The sequence below is a fragment of the Durio zibethinus genome, chromosome 4 (genome assembly GCF_047325235.1).
Source record: "Durio zibethinus cultivar Kanyao isolate XHJ-2024 chromosome 4, ASM4732523v1, whole genome shotgun sequence".
Classification (NCBI taxonomy): domain Eukaryota; kingdom Viridiplantae; phylum Streptophyta; class Magnoliopsida; order Malvales; family Malvaceae; genus Durio; species Durio zibethinus.
The window spans coordinates 2,017,237-2,034,476 of NC_143165.1; the positions used below are offsets into that span (position 1 = coordinate 2,017,237).

The 17,240-nt window shown below is 29.8% G+C and overlaps 1 protein-coding gene across 1 annotated transcript; it reads right to left on the reverse strand.

Moving 5' to 3' along the window:
* Positions 1–14,398: 14,398 nt before the first annotated feature.
* LOC111288325 (uncharacterized) lies at positions 14,399–16,822 on the reverse strand. Its single transcript, XM_022879162.2, has 3 exons — positions 16,448–16,822; positions 15,888–16,113; positions 14,399–15,762 (listed from the first exon to the last, which is right to left on the reverse strand). The coding sequence occupies exons 2-3, from the start codon at positions 15,895–15,897 to the stop codon at positions 15,329–15,331; spliced, it is 444 nt and encodes a 147-aa protein (XP_022734897.1). The 5' UTR covers positions 15,898–16,113; positions 16,448–16,822; the 3' UTR covers positions 14,399–15,328.
* Positions 16,823–17,240: the final 418 nt, after the last annotated feature.

Sequence of the window (17,240 nt, forward strand, 5' to 3'; positions counted from 1 at the left end):
TAGATTTGTTGTTACGGTCTATCTTATTATTATCTTTCAAGATAATTATGCTATTAAATTTAAATATGGTAAACTAGCAACCAACTATGACGAAGATCCCTTGTCTTTAGTATTAAGAGTGAAAAAAAGATATGGTCAAGTTCATGGGGTAGGTAAATTTATGTTACCATCAAAGTTCTTTAGTAATCAACCCAAAACCCCTCAAATGACGAATCATAATATGAAATAATCATTAAGCAACAACAACAAAGACTTGATGATCAAGAACAATGCATGAATGAACAATAGCAATGACTCGTAGCTTTGGAGGTGATGTTGGTAGCAATACAACCTAGCATGCATGTAGGCCAGTCGGATAGCATCATCCAGCTAAGATAAGCTTCCGTTGCAAGTCAAGAAAGAAACTCAACCTCTGGTACTAGTCATAAAGTATGATTTTCTTTATTCACTTAATATTTATTTGTTTATTATATTTATTGATTTGGTTTTAATATTTATATTTTATTATATATTGTAGTAGGATGTTGAGACTTAGAGTATGACCCTCGCTCAAGCTACCATTGATATGTTATCTAATTATTCACTTGATAATTTATTCGAAGAAAACTGCATTACCGTTGAGTTCGAAGAAGGGTTATTTGATCATCCATCAGTTTCTTACATTGGTGGGGAGGATATTAAGGAATTTTGTAACCCAGATAAAATATCAGCTACTAATATTGTTACTTATATGAGGTTAGCTTATAAATTTAAATCTATAGAGTCAATATGTATTGATCTATATTACGATATATTACTAACTAATATTGTTGATTATTATCATACAACTTCCTATATAAAAAGATCAAGGTTAGACAAATGACTTACAGATTCAAATTTGTTGACTTGAATATATTAACGAGCAGAGTGACACTATCATTTTTCATGGTCGTCATATGACTCAATGCATGCAAAAATGGACTGATTATGATTTGCTCTGATATAATACTATATAAGTTATATTCATAGAAATAATTATTTCAACTTACCCGAATCTGAGATGATGCTTAATCTGAGTATATCATTCTTATTATTTTACAGTCGTCATTAGCAGCTTATTATGATTAATACCAATTCCTTTACACCATACTTATTTAATTCTGCTCAACCAACGACTAAGCCTAACCTCAATATTCAAAATTTTATAAAAAGATATTATATGTTATTATATTATCTTCTATTTCTTCAAAATTATTTTTATTTTTATATTAACTAATTTTTTCCTTTTCAATTTAGGGAAATGTCTGCAATTGATAAAAAAGCAAAGATAAATTGGATGTCATTATTGATAAATGTGAAATTTATTCTTTTTATGCTGAATTTGTTTAGATAAATATTTTTTAAACCCACTAAATTTATTTTTCAGGAATCTCATTAACCAAGATATACTTAATGTTGATATTATATCCTTCATTTATGAGAGAGATAGTTTTATATGATTTTATAACCACATCATTCATAGTTAGTATTAATTTCATAAAATCATTATATCTTTCCAATAAAAAAGCTAAATTATGTTCTCGTTTATTGATATTTACTTCTGATTTTTTTTAGTAAGAGAGTAAAAAAAACTTCACGATAGACGAACTTTATGAAGTCTATAAAGAATAGTTGAGTATGTATTATCATTTACTAAACATTGAGGTTGGAGATTATTGGTTAGGTGTAAATATATGCATTTCATTTTTTATAATGTTTTTCACATGCCATGTTGAATGGATAATATAAGTTTCTAGATTGGGGCATTGGTTTAATATTATTGGTATATATTTATTTTATATCAATTGACAGCTTATATGAATACACATATATTGAGTACAATTATTTGAAAGAAGTATATTTATATGGTAACGTTATCGATTTTAAATTCGAATGTATAGTCAATTTATTGAAATACCATAATGTTCATAATGTAAATTTTAAAATGTAATTCATAATATCACATATATAAACCAAATATTTATGGGCATAAACCTACAATTAACTTCCATAAACGCCTTCAATAATCACCTCTCATTTTTTTTTTAGGGATTATTAAAGGCGTTTTTATCAAAAAATGCCTTGAAATAATCCCTTAAAAAAATTGAATATTTATATGATATATTTATATGAATATAAATACTACTATATATGTAGTTTATTTATAATTTTACTTTCAATCTAAAATGATTTTAAAATTTTATGAAACCATATTAAAACTAAAATATTAATTGAAGGCGTTTATGGCCAAAAACGCATTAGATAATCCCTTTCAATTTTTTTAATAGGATTGCTGAAAACGTTTTTAGCAAAAAAAAAATCTTCAATAATCCCTTACAAAATATTCAATGAGATTATTAAAGGTATTTTTAGCTAAAAATACTTTAAATAATTCATGAATTATTTAAGATGTTTTTTACTAAAAATATATTCAATAATCCCCTCAACAAAATTTTTTGTATGAATTATTGAAGGCATTTATGAAAAAAAAAATAGTTTCAATAATCCCCTCCAACAATTTTTTATGGATTATTAAAGACATTTTTAGCTGAAAATACATTCAATAATCTCCTCAATAAATTTTTATGAAATATTTTTAAAGGTATTTTTTACCGAAAATACCTTTAATAATTCCCTTAAAAAAATACTTTTATATGAATTATTGAAAGCATTTTTGTTCAAAAACACATTTAATCCAAAAGTACCTTCAATAATCCCTTTCAAAAATTTGTATGGATTATTAAAGATATTTTTAGACGAAAATACCTTCAATAATCTGTCTTTAAAATTTTTTGAATGGATTATTAAAGGCGTTTTTAGCCAAAAACGCCTTCAATAATGCCATGCAATTTTTTGTTAGCCAATAATTTTTTTGTTTTGAGCTTATACTAATGGTTACGTTAATAACCATCAGTATATAACATACTTATACTAATAGATAGTAATATACCATCAGAAAAAAGTTATTTATATAGACAATTAAATAAAGTATCGGTACAAGTATAATATATTCTGATGGTATTAAAAATCCATCAATAAAAGTCTTTTTTACTAATGAAATTTAACCGTCGATAAATAATCCATACAAAAAACTTTATGTACAGATTATGAAAAGCATTTTTGACCAAAATGCCTTCAATAATCCTATTTAATTTTTTATAAGCTAATAAGTTTTTTGTTTTGAGCCTATACTAATGATTACGTTAATAATCGTCAGTATATAACATATTTATACTGACAAATAATCATACATCGTCAAAAAAATTTTATTTATATTTATGGTTAAATAAAGTGTTGGTATACGTATAGCACATTATGACGGTATTAAAAATTCATCAGTTAAAGTTTTTTTTATTAATAAAATTTGACCATCAGTATAACCAAACATCAGTATATGAAAAATATTTTGTAGTGTAAAAAAGGCATTTGATTATCTAAGTTGAGGTTTTTTAATACATATAAATAATTAATTATCATAATTTTACGCACACCTTCTAAATTAAACTATTCATTTATTACAATGGTTAGTGATAGTAAAACTAAGTTCACCAATCATATATATCATTATTAATAAATTGTATGTAAATAATATTGGAACCAATTGACAAAATCCTTTTAAAAATAAATTGACTATCGTGAACCAAATTTGGAATTCAGGTTAAGGCTAAAGGGATAGGCGGATGGCGTAGAATTTTCATATATAAGACAACATATAAATAATAATTGAAAAAAATTAGGTAGTTAAAAAGATAAATTTTGACATATTCAGGTAAAAACTATGTAGCTGAAAAACTTAAATGGAAGTTTTAATCAAAAAATTCTAAATTTGACTTTACTTTCTATTTGAGGAAATAAAATTTAACATATAACAATTATGTCCTAATTCTTTCAGGCAATTTCGACTATCTGATGCAACAATATTTTCATCTGACTTTATTAAATTCTTAACTTCATTTTTTCTTGAAAATATCTATATTCTTAAATTAATTAAAACCATAACTTAGTAGATGAATATCGAAAGACTGTGAATCAACTCATCAAACAATGGTAAAAAATTGAAAAAATTTGAAAGAAAAAGAAAATTTTGGCATACAAATTTTCCTTTATATCTAAGATCATTTTGATCGTAGTTTGATGAGTTGGTTCATTGTCTTTGGATATGTTAGCATATATGCGGTCTAGCCCTATTGGTTTTGGTCAATTAAAAGGCCTAAAACTTTTTTTCTCTTTAACCTAAGAGAACCCTATTTAAATAAAACCTTAAACAATAAAAAAGGCTATGTAATAGAAAAACAAAAAGTGGCACGAAACCAAGAGAAAGAAGAAAAACCAGGAAAACTAGAAAGAAAAGGAAAAATGAAGATTTGATTGAACGAAAGTCAATACGTGCTCTAATTGAGCTAAAATTTTATCAACAAGTTTATGATTTAGAATTCTATATTCTAAACGGTAAAAATTGAGTTTGAAGCTCTCTAGTAACAAATCTATGTTGTATTTGTTAAGTTACCTATTTAGTGAAATTTCTCTAATTGTCCCTCTAGTTATTGATTAGCTCTAGTTTTAGCTAGAGAAGAACTTTGTATATCCATTGTTTGATAGTGAAAATTTTTTTTAATGGTCTGTGATTTTTTTTCTCTACACCAGAAAATATTTCACATAAATCTTGATGTGCTTTATTTTTCTTGCATTGTTGATTATTGATTATTGTCTATTACTATGAGTTCATTGCAAGATATTGCCTTTATATTGTGTTTATTGCTTCAAGTCCAACAAATTATATCAGAGCAAAGGTTATTTTGAGATGTCAATACAAAAGCAACCTAAGACAGAGTAAATTCTATTTGAAATCATAGAGGATGATACAGATTTCATTATAAAATTAACATCAAATTATTCAATTTGAAAACCTATAATGAAAAATCATTTATACTGCAAAGATTTATATAAGTTAGTATTTAATGATTTGACTAAAGCAGTAGATATAAAAAATAAAAATTGAAAAAAATTAGATAAAAAGACGCTGACTACAATCAAAAAATAGGTTAATCTCAACGTGTTTCATTATAGAGTGTAAAAAACAGATACCCACATTGTTTAAAAAAAATTAGCAACATTATATAAGAGAAAAACAAGTATGAATAAAGTTATGTTTGTTAAAAAGCTTGTAATTTACAGTACATGGATGGATGATCAATTAAAAAACATTTGTGTGATTTTCAAGATATATTTAATCGAATGACTACTATGAAACTTAAGATGGATGATAAAATAAATGTGTTATTTCTTTAGGTTCATTGCTAGATAGCTAGAATACTCTAGTTGTGACTGTTATTAATTTAGCTCATAATTACAAAGTGACATTGGATATGGTAAAAAACAGTATGCTTAATGAAGTAAGGTAAAAAGATTTAGATCCTAAAAATCAAGCTGTGGTCATAGAGAATAGGGGTAGAAATATCAACAAAGGTCATAATGTAAAAGGTCGTAGTAAGTCTAAACATAGATCCAAGTCCAAAAATAAAGTGAAATGCTTCGATTATAGTAAAGCAGGTCATATAAAGCAATACTGTAAAATCTTGAAGCAAAAATGGAAAGATGAGAAAGACAGTTCAAATGATAGAAATGTTATAGCAGTGAATTCAAATAATGATTCAATTCATTGATTTATACACATGATAATTATAATCATATTTGTGATCCCGACATTGAATGGATAGTTAACACAGGAGCTGCGTATCATTTTGTTCTTAAGAAGGAGTTGTTTACAATTACAAAGCATGAGAATGAAAAATGATAACATTTAATAGGCTAACTCTAGTGGCTAACTCTAGTGAACTTGTTGGGCTTCGCGAATCCAAATTAAGCATACGTTAATTACCCTCTTGTTGGAATAATCCTTGTTCTCAAGGATTAAAACTAGGTTATTATTGCTGTAATTCATAAAGTACATCCCAAGTAGCATCTTTGGGAAAAGTATCAATCCAACTAACCAACACCTTTGTTATAGTTTGGTTTCCCATTTTAACCATTCTTTTGGCTAGTATTTGAGCAAGCTCCTTGATAATTGCACCATTTGTTCCCATAACAAGTAGCTAAGCTTGAGTAGGCTGATCACCAACATGCTACTTAGGTTGAGATACATGAAAACCCGAATGGACTTTTGATCTTAGGGGTACTTGTAACTTATAGGCCACTTTGCCAATTTTTCCAACACTTGAAATGGTCCAAAATACATGATAACTAGCTTAAGACAATTCCTATTATGAACCAATTATTGCCTGTAAGGTTGTAACTTCAAGTACACCCAATCTCTTTTTCTGAAATTCCCTCTCAATCCTTTTCTTAACTGCCATCATTTTCATCCTATCCTGAGTTCGTTGTAAATAAAACTTAAGCATTTTAACGGTAACTTTTCTAGCCTGTAAACTACGATCCACTGTAGCAACTTAAGATTCCCCTAACAAGTAAGGACGATGCACTGGAGGTAGATGCCCATAAACTGCTTCATACGATGAGACATTGATGGATGAATGATAGGTGGTATTATACCACCATTTAGCTAAAACCAACCATCAAAACCATTCCTTAATGTGGAAAAATTGAGAGTATATAGAAAAACTTGTTTATTGAATTATAAAAACACCATAAGTTTAAATACAGCTAACTATAAGGTAAATTAAAAAACTAAATATTCATAACTCAGATCTCTATAATTAAGGAATTGTCTATCCTTATATTCTATCTTTAATTCTAAAGATACAAATTTTTAATTTTAGGATACAAAGATATATGGATTACAATCAACAGATTATATTACAACCAATTGTAACTAAATATTTTCTCACACTCCCCCTCAAGTTGGTGAATAGGTGTTTTTCATTCGCAACTTGAAAATAATTTCCTAAAAGATTGCACTATTGAGACATTTAGTCAACACATCTGTAAGTTGACCCTTGATTGATACATATGATATGAAAATCAACCCACTATCTAGTTTTTCTTTAATGTGTTTTGTTCTGTCATATAGCACAGGATTGTGTGCAATACTTATTGCAAACTTGTTATCACAATAAAATCTCATTAGTCCATCCCATTTGATCTTCAAGTCTTCTTGGATAATCTTTAACCATAGTAGTTTACAAATTCCTTGAACTATTACTCTAAACTCTACTTCAGCACTTAACATTATCATCACATTCTATTTTTTACTCTCTCAAGTTACAAAATTACCACGTAGAAAAGTGAAATATCCTGAAGTTAATTTTCTATCAGTTACCAAACCTACATAATCAACATTTGTATATGCCTATAGTACCAACCTCGAATTTCTTTTCAATAAGATACCTTTTTTAGGATTAGCCTTCAAATAGTGTAGTACACAATAGACAGCCTATAGGTGCACTTTTTTAGGATTATGCATAAATTGACTTATCATATTTATAACATATGCTATGTCAAGTCTAATATGTAAAAGATAAATAAGTCTTTCAACTAATCTCGGATACATCTTTTTATCTAAAATAACATTTTCATTAGCTTCTTCAAGTTTATGATTAAGAGCTATAAAAGTATTTGTAGGTTTACATGCAAGCTTCCAATTTTTTTCAAAAGATTAATCACATATTTCTATTGTGAAATGAAAATATCATGCGTGAATGAGCTATTTCAATTCCTAGAAAGTACTTCAATCTTTCTAGTACTTTTATCTCAAATTCTCTGGTCAAACACTATTTTAGAGATTCTTCCTCTTTTTTATCATCTATGGTTACAATTATATCAACATATACTAACAAAACTGTGACTTTCTCTGAATCTAAGTACTTAATAAATAGTATGTGATCCCCTTGACTCTGTTTATATTCCATTGCTAGCAACACTTTGACAAATCACCTGAGCTAATCCTTAGGAGACTATTTAAGGCCATATAAAATCTTTTTCAGTTTGCATACTTTGTTGGCTTTTAGATGACCTTCAAATCTTGGTGAAAGTTTTATATATATATATATATATATATATATATTTCTTCTTCCAAATCACCATGTAAAAAAGCATTCTTTACATAAAGTTGTTGAAATTGCCAATTGTAATTTGTAGCCAAAGATAACAAAATCCTAATTGTATTCATCTTGGCAACTAAAGCAAAAGTTTCCTAATAATCAACTTCAAAAGTTTGAGTATAGCTCTTAGCCATCATCACGGTCTTATACTTTTCAACAATACCATTTACCTTATATTTTACAGTGAAAACCCATTTATACCTAACTGAATTTTTTTCTGTAAGCAACTTTACCAGTTCTCATGTCTTATTTTTTTCTAAAGACTCAATTCTATTTTCATGGCCTGCCTCCATTTCTCATTGGATGTCCCAAATAATGTAGTTGGAATAGAAATAGTATTTAAGCTCATAAGAAAATTTTAGTAGGATAGTAAGAATTTTTCAAATAACACAAAATTAGAGATTAGGTATAGTGGATATTTAGTACATTCTTTGATTCTTTTTCTAATGGCAATAGGCATATCATAATCACTAATTTTTAGGAGATTCATGCTCGTTTTGAGAAACTAAGTCAGAAATTATAATTACCTCATTTCTAGAATTAGGATTAGGTTCTTGGATTTACGCCAATTTAGAAGCTGAAATTTTCCTTTTTAAGTACACTTGTAATTCTTTCATAAAATCAAAAATAGTAATGTATGCGATAGTGTGAACAGTTTTTCCTCAATAAGATTTGGGTACATTTGCTTGAAAAAAAAAGCTCGAGTTATTGCTAGTAAATGACTATTTTTCCTGTCATTTCATTCTGCTATAGAGTATTAACACAAGATGACTTATGGATAATTTTTTCTTTTTGAAAATAAGTAGATAAACTCTAGTTGAAATAGCCTCTTGCATTATCGACCTAAATTTTTTTATTCTCACTCTAAATTGATTTTATATCATGTTTTGAAAGTTTAAAAAAAATACTATTCACATCTAATTTGAATTTAAGTAAACAAATCCAAGAGATCTTGGTATAATCATCTATGAATGAAAAGAGTATAATCATCTATGAATGAAACAAACTATCTTGTACAAAAAATATTAAGAATTGTAGATGGACTCCAAATGTCACTATGAATCAAGTAAAAGGGAGTAAAACTTCTTTTATTACTAATTGAAAAAGACACACATCTATGCGTTGCAAGTTCACTAACATCACAATGAAAATTTTTTACATTTAATCCTTTGAACAAAAAAAGAAACATGTTTCTCAAAGTTTCAAAAGAAGGATGTCCAAGACAAAAATGATAAAGTCAAATTTTATCTTTTTTTAGAGATTTTTCAGAAAAAGAAAATGACAAAGATAAACTATTCTTAATATTACTTGCATTGTTGAATCTCTCAAGCTAGTATAGTCCATCATTTTTCTTAGCAAGTCCAATCCTCTTCCTTAAACCTTAGTTTTGAAATTCACAATAAAATGGATAAAAAGTCACATTATAGTTTATGTCTCTAGTAAATCTTGTATAAATATCATATTAGTAAATAATATAGGAACATAAAAAATATTTTTAAGAACAAATAAGGGATTAATTTGAACATTTCCTAATCATGTCACTGTAATAAATGAACCATCAATGAATCATCTACAACAACAATTTTTTATTACTAGGACATAGGGTATATGTACTAAACTTCTACGAAAAATGTATCATGTGACCTATGGCTACTAAGTCAATGCCTAAGAATTTTTAATAAACTTATCCGAGACATTTAATCTATGAGAATTAGAGACTTTACATACATTAAAGACCTTACCTAAGTGTGCCAAGAAATATACACTAGTACTCTTTTCAAGGGTTCCTAATATGCTTTTCTATTTCTTAATCTCTTTTTTGTCCAACTTTTCTTGTTCTTGAGACTTCTCCTGGTTTAACTCCATTGTAGTCATGTGAGCTTGTCCTTGATTTCTTGGCTATCCTCCTTTATAACCCCATTCTTTGCTTGAAGTTGAAGGTTTTCCATTTAGTTTTCAACAACGATCTTTGGTATGCCTTAGCTTCTTGCAATAGGTGCACTAAATATTGTCACAATTTGACGTTTTAGCCAAATCACCTTTCCCTTTCTTACTGACTAAAATTGTTCTAAGTTTTGGTTCTTTCCACTATTAGAGACCATAACAGATCTTTCTACATACAGACTATCAAGCATCACTCTTCTTTTGCTCTCTTTTGTTCTAACCATAGCGATCAACTCATTTAAATAAAGCAAATCCTCTTTTCTCATAATTTTGACTTTGACTTGATCAAACTCAACATTAAGTCCAGCAAGAAAATCATAGTCAATCTTTTTCAATAAATTTTTTCAAAGTTGATGCATCTTTATTGCACTTCATTTCTATGCACCGATAGTGGTCTATCTTCTACCAAAGATTTTTTTTAAGAATAATATACTTTGTGACTGATATATTCCCTTGTTTAAGAGCTACAATCTTGATCTTTATCTTATAGACTTAAGCGACATCCTTAGCCTTGGAATAGGTTTGCCAAATTGATTCCCAAATATTTTTGGCCGTGGATAAAAAAATACAGGTGTCACTAATATCTGGTGCCATAGAATTCCACAGCCATGACATAACCATGGAATCTTCTTAATCCTAAGCCTCAAATTTTGGATCTCCTCTCTTAAGACCAGTACCAAGAAGATGGCTCAATTTTTCTTTCCCTTTTAAAAAGGTTTGAATCAATTGAGACCACTTCAAGTAGTTTTTTCCATTTAATACGTATATAGCTTGGATATTTTATAGTTTTCCTATGGTTTGACCAGTTGTCACTTCCTCAAATTAAGTAATAACGACATATTCTGCTATTTCTGACATGATTATCTTTCTCAAGATTGAAATAAGTCTAGGCAATAAAGGCTAAAAAGAAAAAATAATAGTATGAAAAACTTAACAAAATTTGGCTATAAAGGCCTAAAATAAAATTCAACAATAAAAGTTGAAACCTTTTTTTTTCAAAAAGAGCCTAAAGGTCTAATACCATATGAAAAATTAAGAGTATATAACTTATCTGTTGAATTATACAAACACCATAGTTTTAAATACAACTAATTAAAGGGTAAACTAAAAAATTAAATATTCCTAAATCTTATCTCTATAATTAAGAGATTGTCTATCCTGATATTCTACCTTTAATTCTAAAAATACAAATTCTCAATTTTAAGGGAACAAATATATACAAATTATAATCAACAGATTACAATAAGCTACATAGATTACAACCGATGAAACTAAATGTTTTCCTACACTTAGGCTTTTCACCAGTCATGCATCTTAAATAGGTTCCCAAACACCTACCTCAGTCTGTCCATCTTTTTGTAGGTGGTAAGCTATTGAAAACTTCAAAGAAGTTCCAAACCTGTTGAATAGTTCCTCTTAAAAAGTGCTCATAAAAACCTCGTCCCTATCAAAGATTATGCTGCTAAGCAACCCATGAAGTTTAAAGACATTGTCCATAAAGATCTGAGCCACTGTTATGCAGTATACGAATAAGCCAAAGTAAGGATGTGTGTATATTTACTTTAGCGATCCACCACCAATAGGATAATATCCTTCCCACCAGACTTTGGAAAACCCTTAATGAAGTCCATATAATATCAATCTAAATTCTATCAGAGATTGGTAAAGGCTGTAACAACCCTAGACTTGCACTATTATCATATTTGTTTTGTTGGCAAACAATAGACTCCCTAACCATCTTTCTAACTTCTTTTCTCATTATTTTCCAATACAATATACTAGAAATCCAATTACTGGTTGCTTATGCCCCAGAATGCCCACTAGAAGGATTGCTATGAAAAAATGCTAATAATTCTTGCTTCAGTTTAAGAACATTACCAACCACTAGTTTCTTTTTCCTCTTCAACTAATCTCCATACCAAGTGTACTTAGAATTCTGTCTCAAATCATTATGCAACTCCTGAATAATTTTTTGTAGCCTTGCATCCGACTTTTTTAAATCTTGGATCTTTTACAACACATTCGTACTCATTATTGAAATGGCTAACAATTGTGCCACATGCATTGCAGGGTTTCTGGATAGAACATCTACAGCTGTGTTTAAAGACCTTTTTTCCTATAAGAGACTTCATAATCATAGCCCATCATTTTTGTAAGTAAAAGTAGCAACCTGTTGATGCAAAAATAATTTTAAACTTTAATGGTCTGTCTTGATTTTGAAGTGTCTGCCAGCTAGATAAGGGCTTTACCTTTTAATTACGAATAAAAATACCATCATCTCTTATCATAAATAGATAAAACATGGTGTATTAGTGCAAATGTCACAAGCCAAGACTTAAGCTCCAGGCTGGTGTAACTTCAAAACCCGGATTGTTATCCCAAATCAATCTAACTGTCATGATTTACACCAACTTATGAGGTATTGTCTACTTCGACACTTTTGACCTTATGATTTTGTCCCACAAAATGCACCTAAGTTGAAGGTGGTGTAAACCCTTATATCAACTCTAGTACACAATCGATGTGAGATTCATGACTCCTTTATAAGATCGTAACATCCTTATCCACTCCAACGAAAGCCCATCATCCTTGGTGGCACATCACTAATACCCCTAAAGCTGGCTTTGATATCACTTGTCACAGGTCGAAACTTAAGCTTTAGGTCATGCAACTCCAAAATCGAAATATGAACTCATTCAACATCTCAAATCAACCTATCACGATTCACACCAATTTGTAAGGTATTATTCGCTTCAACACCCTTGACCTCATGATTTTTTTCATAAAAAGTACCTTACAAGTTAAAGGTGGTATGATTCCTTATATCTCATAACCAACTCTAGTACACAATTGATGTAGGATTTATGACTCTTCTCTAGAATCGTGACACAAAAATTTTGTTAAAATAAGCTAAGGTTTTTTTGTTTTGAGTCAATATAGCACCAATCCAATTCCAGATGCATGTCTCCACTGTAAATTTTGTCAAAAAATTAGGTAAAGTTAAGACTAATACTGAAGTTATGACCTCTTTGGATTGATTCCAAGCATGAATTATAATTTCAATCCATCTCTAAGCATCTTTTTTAAGCAGATTATTTAACTATTTAGCAATCAACCCTTATCCTTTGATGAACCTTCTATAATACCCTCTGAGTCTCAAAAATGCCCTGAGTTCTTTCACAGATCGTGGCATTGGCCAGTCTAAAATACATTAGACCTTACTTTGATCTACAATAATGCCCTTACCACTAATTACATGGCCTAAGTAATCTATCTCCATAGCCTTAAACTAGCATTTACTTTTTTCAACAAAGAGCTGGTTTGCCTTAAGAACTTTAAATACTTGTTTCAAATGAACTAAATAAGTCTCCAGTCAAAAGAATACACCAATATGTCATAAAAAAAAAAAAACAAAAACAAACTTTCTCGACTAACACTTAAAAAGTGAGTTCATTAATCCATAAAAAGTAAAAAGAGCATTGGTGAGTGCAAAAAGCATTACCAAAAATTCATAATGCCCTTAATGTGTTCTGAAAGCTGTTTTGTGAACATTTCTTTCAAACATCCAAATCCAATGGTATCTAAATCGTAGGTCTAGCTTGGAAAAACAATTAACATGCACCAACTCATCCAACAATTCTTCCACCAAATGAATAAGGAACTTGTCCTTGATGGTGAGCTAATTTAACTACCTATAATCCACACATAACCTCCAAAAACCATCTTTTTTTCACCATTACAATGGGAGATGCAAAAGAGCTGTTACTATTTCTAATAATACCACTATCTAGCATTTCTTTCACCATTCTTTCAATTTTATCCTTTCGAATGGCAGGGTATCTATATAGCCTCATCTTCACAACTTGAGTTTCATACTTCAAGGTAATTCTATGATCATGAAGCCTTTTGGGAGGTAACCCTTAAGGTAGTTCAAAAAGTTTTATATATTCCAATAATAGCTTCTTTAATGCCAATTTGATGGAAGAATTCTCAGTTTCCTCTAAAACTAAAATAGATAACTGAGTTTATAAGCTATTTGTCATCATATAAGCACAAGGATGGTGTCTAGCTTCATTCATCAAAGATGGTAGTATTTTCAAAGAATGTTTCTCCTTCATGATCTAAATTAACCTAGGTTGCAAGCCTAGTATTACATGTCTCTTAGAATTATACAAGAACTGCATAGTTAATTCATGAAAATCCCATATTACTAGCCCCAAGGTTATAAGCCATTGCACCCCCAACACAATGTCATATCTTTTTAGATGTAATACCATGAAATCAATCAAAAAATTGGCTCTCTGCACCAATCATCGGACCCTTTTACAAAGTCTAGTTGTGTATAAGCTACCTCCATTTGCTATAGCAACAGGCAATTTACAACCTTGCTAAACTGATAGGTCTAGCAACTTGACAATAGATGAATCAATAAAATTATGAGTACTACCCAAGTCAATCAATGCAACAAATGGGCATTTATGAATCAAAGCACTCACCCTTATAGTCTGGTAACCATTTATGCCTAACATGGCATGTAAAGAAATCACTATGAAGGGTTCTCAGTTTCATATGATAATAAAAGTTTAATAATGGCAGTATTTTCATTATTCTATGTTAAACTCTAACTCCTCTTCTTCACAACCTTCCAACAACATTTAGTAGAGTTGTGACTTCACACATTTGTGCTCAAGTGAGTACTTATCTCCACACCAAATGCTATATCCCTTTTTCCTCCTACCCTTGATTTCTGCTGGTGAAAGCTTCCTAGTGTTGGGTTTTAAAGGTTTTGGTTGGGTGAAAGTAGTGTGGTGGGGTTTTGGGGCATGGTAAAGAGCTTTAGTGTTCTATGTAGGTATGTTATGATTGGGTGGTATTATAATTGGTAGTAGAGGGGGTATGCTATTGCATTTAAACATAGAGCTGGGTATATTAGTAGATGTGATGTGTTTGAAAGCAATAAAGGGTTTCTTTAGGGTAGGATGTATAATGGATTCAATTTGTTAAGCTAGGTAAAGGGCTTGATTCAACATCTTTGGTTTAAACAGCTTAAAGGTCTGGCCAATTTCAAGTTTCAAGTTACTAATGACAATACTCAAAGCATAGATATCAGATAGTTGCAGTAAATTTAGAACCCCAATAAAATCATCATGAAACTATTCAACACTACCACTTTGTCTTAATTCTACCAACTCTGCCATAGGATCCTCAAATTTACCAGCAATGAACCTATCTTGCATTTCAAAAATGTAAGCATCCCGGTTTAATTTATCAAGACCCCCCTACACCTTAGCATATTGCTGGTGCCATTGTCAGGCTTTCTCCTCAAGGCTCAACATAGCAACTCTTACTTTAGAACCTTTAGGAACCCCCTCACCTTCAAAATACGGCTCGACTTTCATGAGCCAACCTTTAAAATCATCTCCATTGAACTTTGGACACTCAAGTTTAAAGGATCTATAAAAGTTAGGGTAGTGAGTTGTTACCATCGTTGAAGATCCAGCTGGGGAAGATTCCTGACCCCTCAGAGATTGGCTACCCTGCTTGTCAATGGTTGGACTTCCTTCATGAGCAGATATACGATCCAAAAGTTTCCGAAACTCAGCTCTCATTTCATCAAACCTCATGTCCATAGTTTTGTTTACCCGCTCCACCTCTGCCTGTAACTGATTGACCTCCTTTTGGAGTCTAGTGTTGATGCCTTCTGTCATTGAGCCAGAAACGAAGGCTTTGATACCAAATGATGCTGCACAAATCAAGAAAAGAGCAATTCCAAAGAGAAGTGCAAAACAATATTAGAGAAGAAAGAAGAAAAAGAAGAAGACGCAAGAGAGGAAGAGTCACGTCTGTCTTAACCGTTTCATTCATTACCTCTCAACATATATTTCCTCCCCTTAGAATCTCGAAAATTCCCCACCACCTTCTAGAAGGCAAACTGTAAAAGTAAATAACAGAAATTAACAGATTGAAAAATGATAACATTTAATGGGCTGACTCTGATGGCTGACTCTAGCAGACTTGTTCGGCTTCGTGAATCCAAATTAAGCCTGCATCATCTTACAATCTGCAGCATCAATTTCACGCCTCCCTATATTTTCTTGACAAGAAAACAAATCCAACCAGAAAGAAAATACCAAACATTATTACCAATAGATACATAAATAACCTTCTTAAAGCTAAGGTTTTGTTTGGTTGTTATTTTTACTTCCATTTTTAATTCTTCAAAAATGTAGATAACCTTCTTGAATATACATTCATGTGATTTTTGCTTTTTATGAAAACACCGTCTCAGTAAAAATGCAGAAACATAAAGATTCATAATTCAATCGATTACGATTCCAATTTCCTCACAATTTCTCAGTAACAAAACATTAAATCAAAGAGAAAAAAAAAAAAGAAAAGAAATTGGATTATCCAAATGAATAACTTACAGGGGGACTTGTATAAGCTTTGACAGCAAAACCAACAAGAATAACTGCAAGATTAATATCAAAAGGAGGTAGTTCTTCTTCTTTTACTTCCAATGAAACCCTTTCAATCGAAGCATTCGTTTTAGAAAAACAAGAAATTGATAACACTCTGTCTCTTCCTCTAATATTCACATTTCCTCTCGAAGTAGTCAAAACCCTAATTTTTTTCCTCGTCGATAGAGAGTGATTGCTGCAAATTTGAGTATGACTTATTCTTGTTAGCAGAGGAATCGCTGCCTTACACAACTAGAGGAATCAAAGTTTCAGCGAAGATCGAAGAAATTTCTTATTTGCAGCAGAGGAAATCGAAACAGAGGAAAAGTGATTTGATAGTGTTGATGGAAAGTGGTGAGAGTGAGGGAGATTAAGTGTCAATTTGAATTTCCCCGCACATTTGGTAAGGTATGATTAAATTCGTTGTATTATTAATTAAATTTAAATATTAATTTTAATAAAATTTATTTAACATAAATTTTTTATTAAATTTTTTTAATTGTAATTATAATAAATTTTTAATTATAATTATAATAATTTTTTTTTTAATTTTATTGTAATTAATTTTATTATTTATTTAAAAATTTTAAAAATAAAAAATATAAAGTTATCTTAAAACGTTAAGCTATCGTGGCAGTTTCATTAATTTAATAAAATAAAAATAAAAAATTACTTGCACTTTTATGAATTCTCAAAATTTTAGTGTCATTAAAATTAAAAATTTTTGTAATATTTTATTAATTTCATTCTAAAATTTATT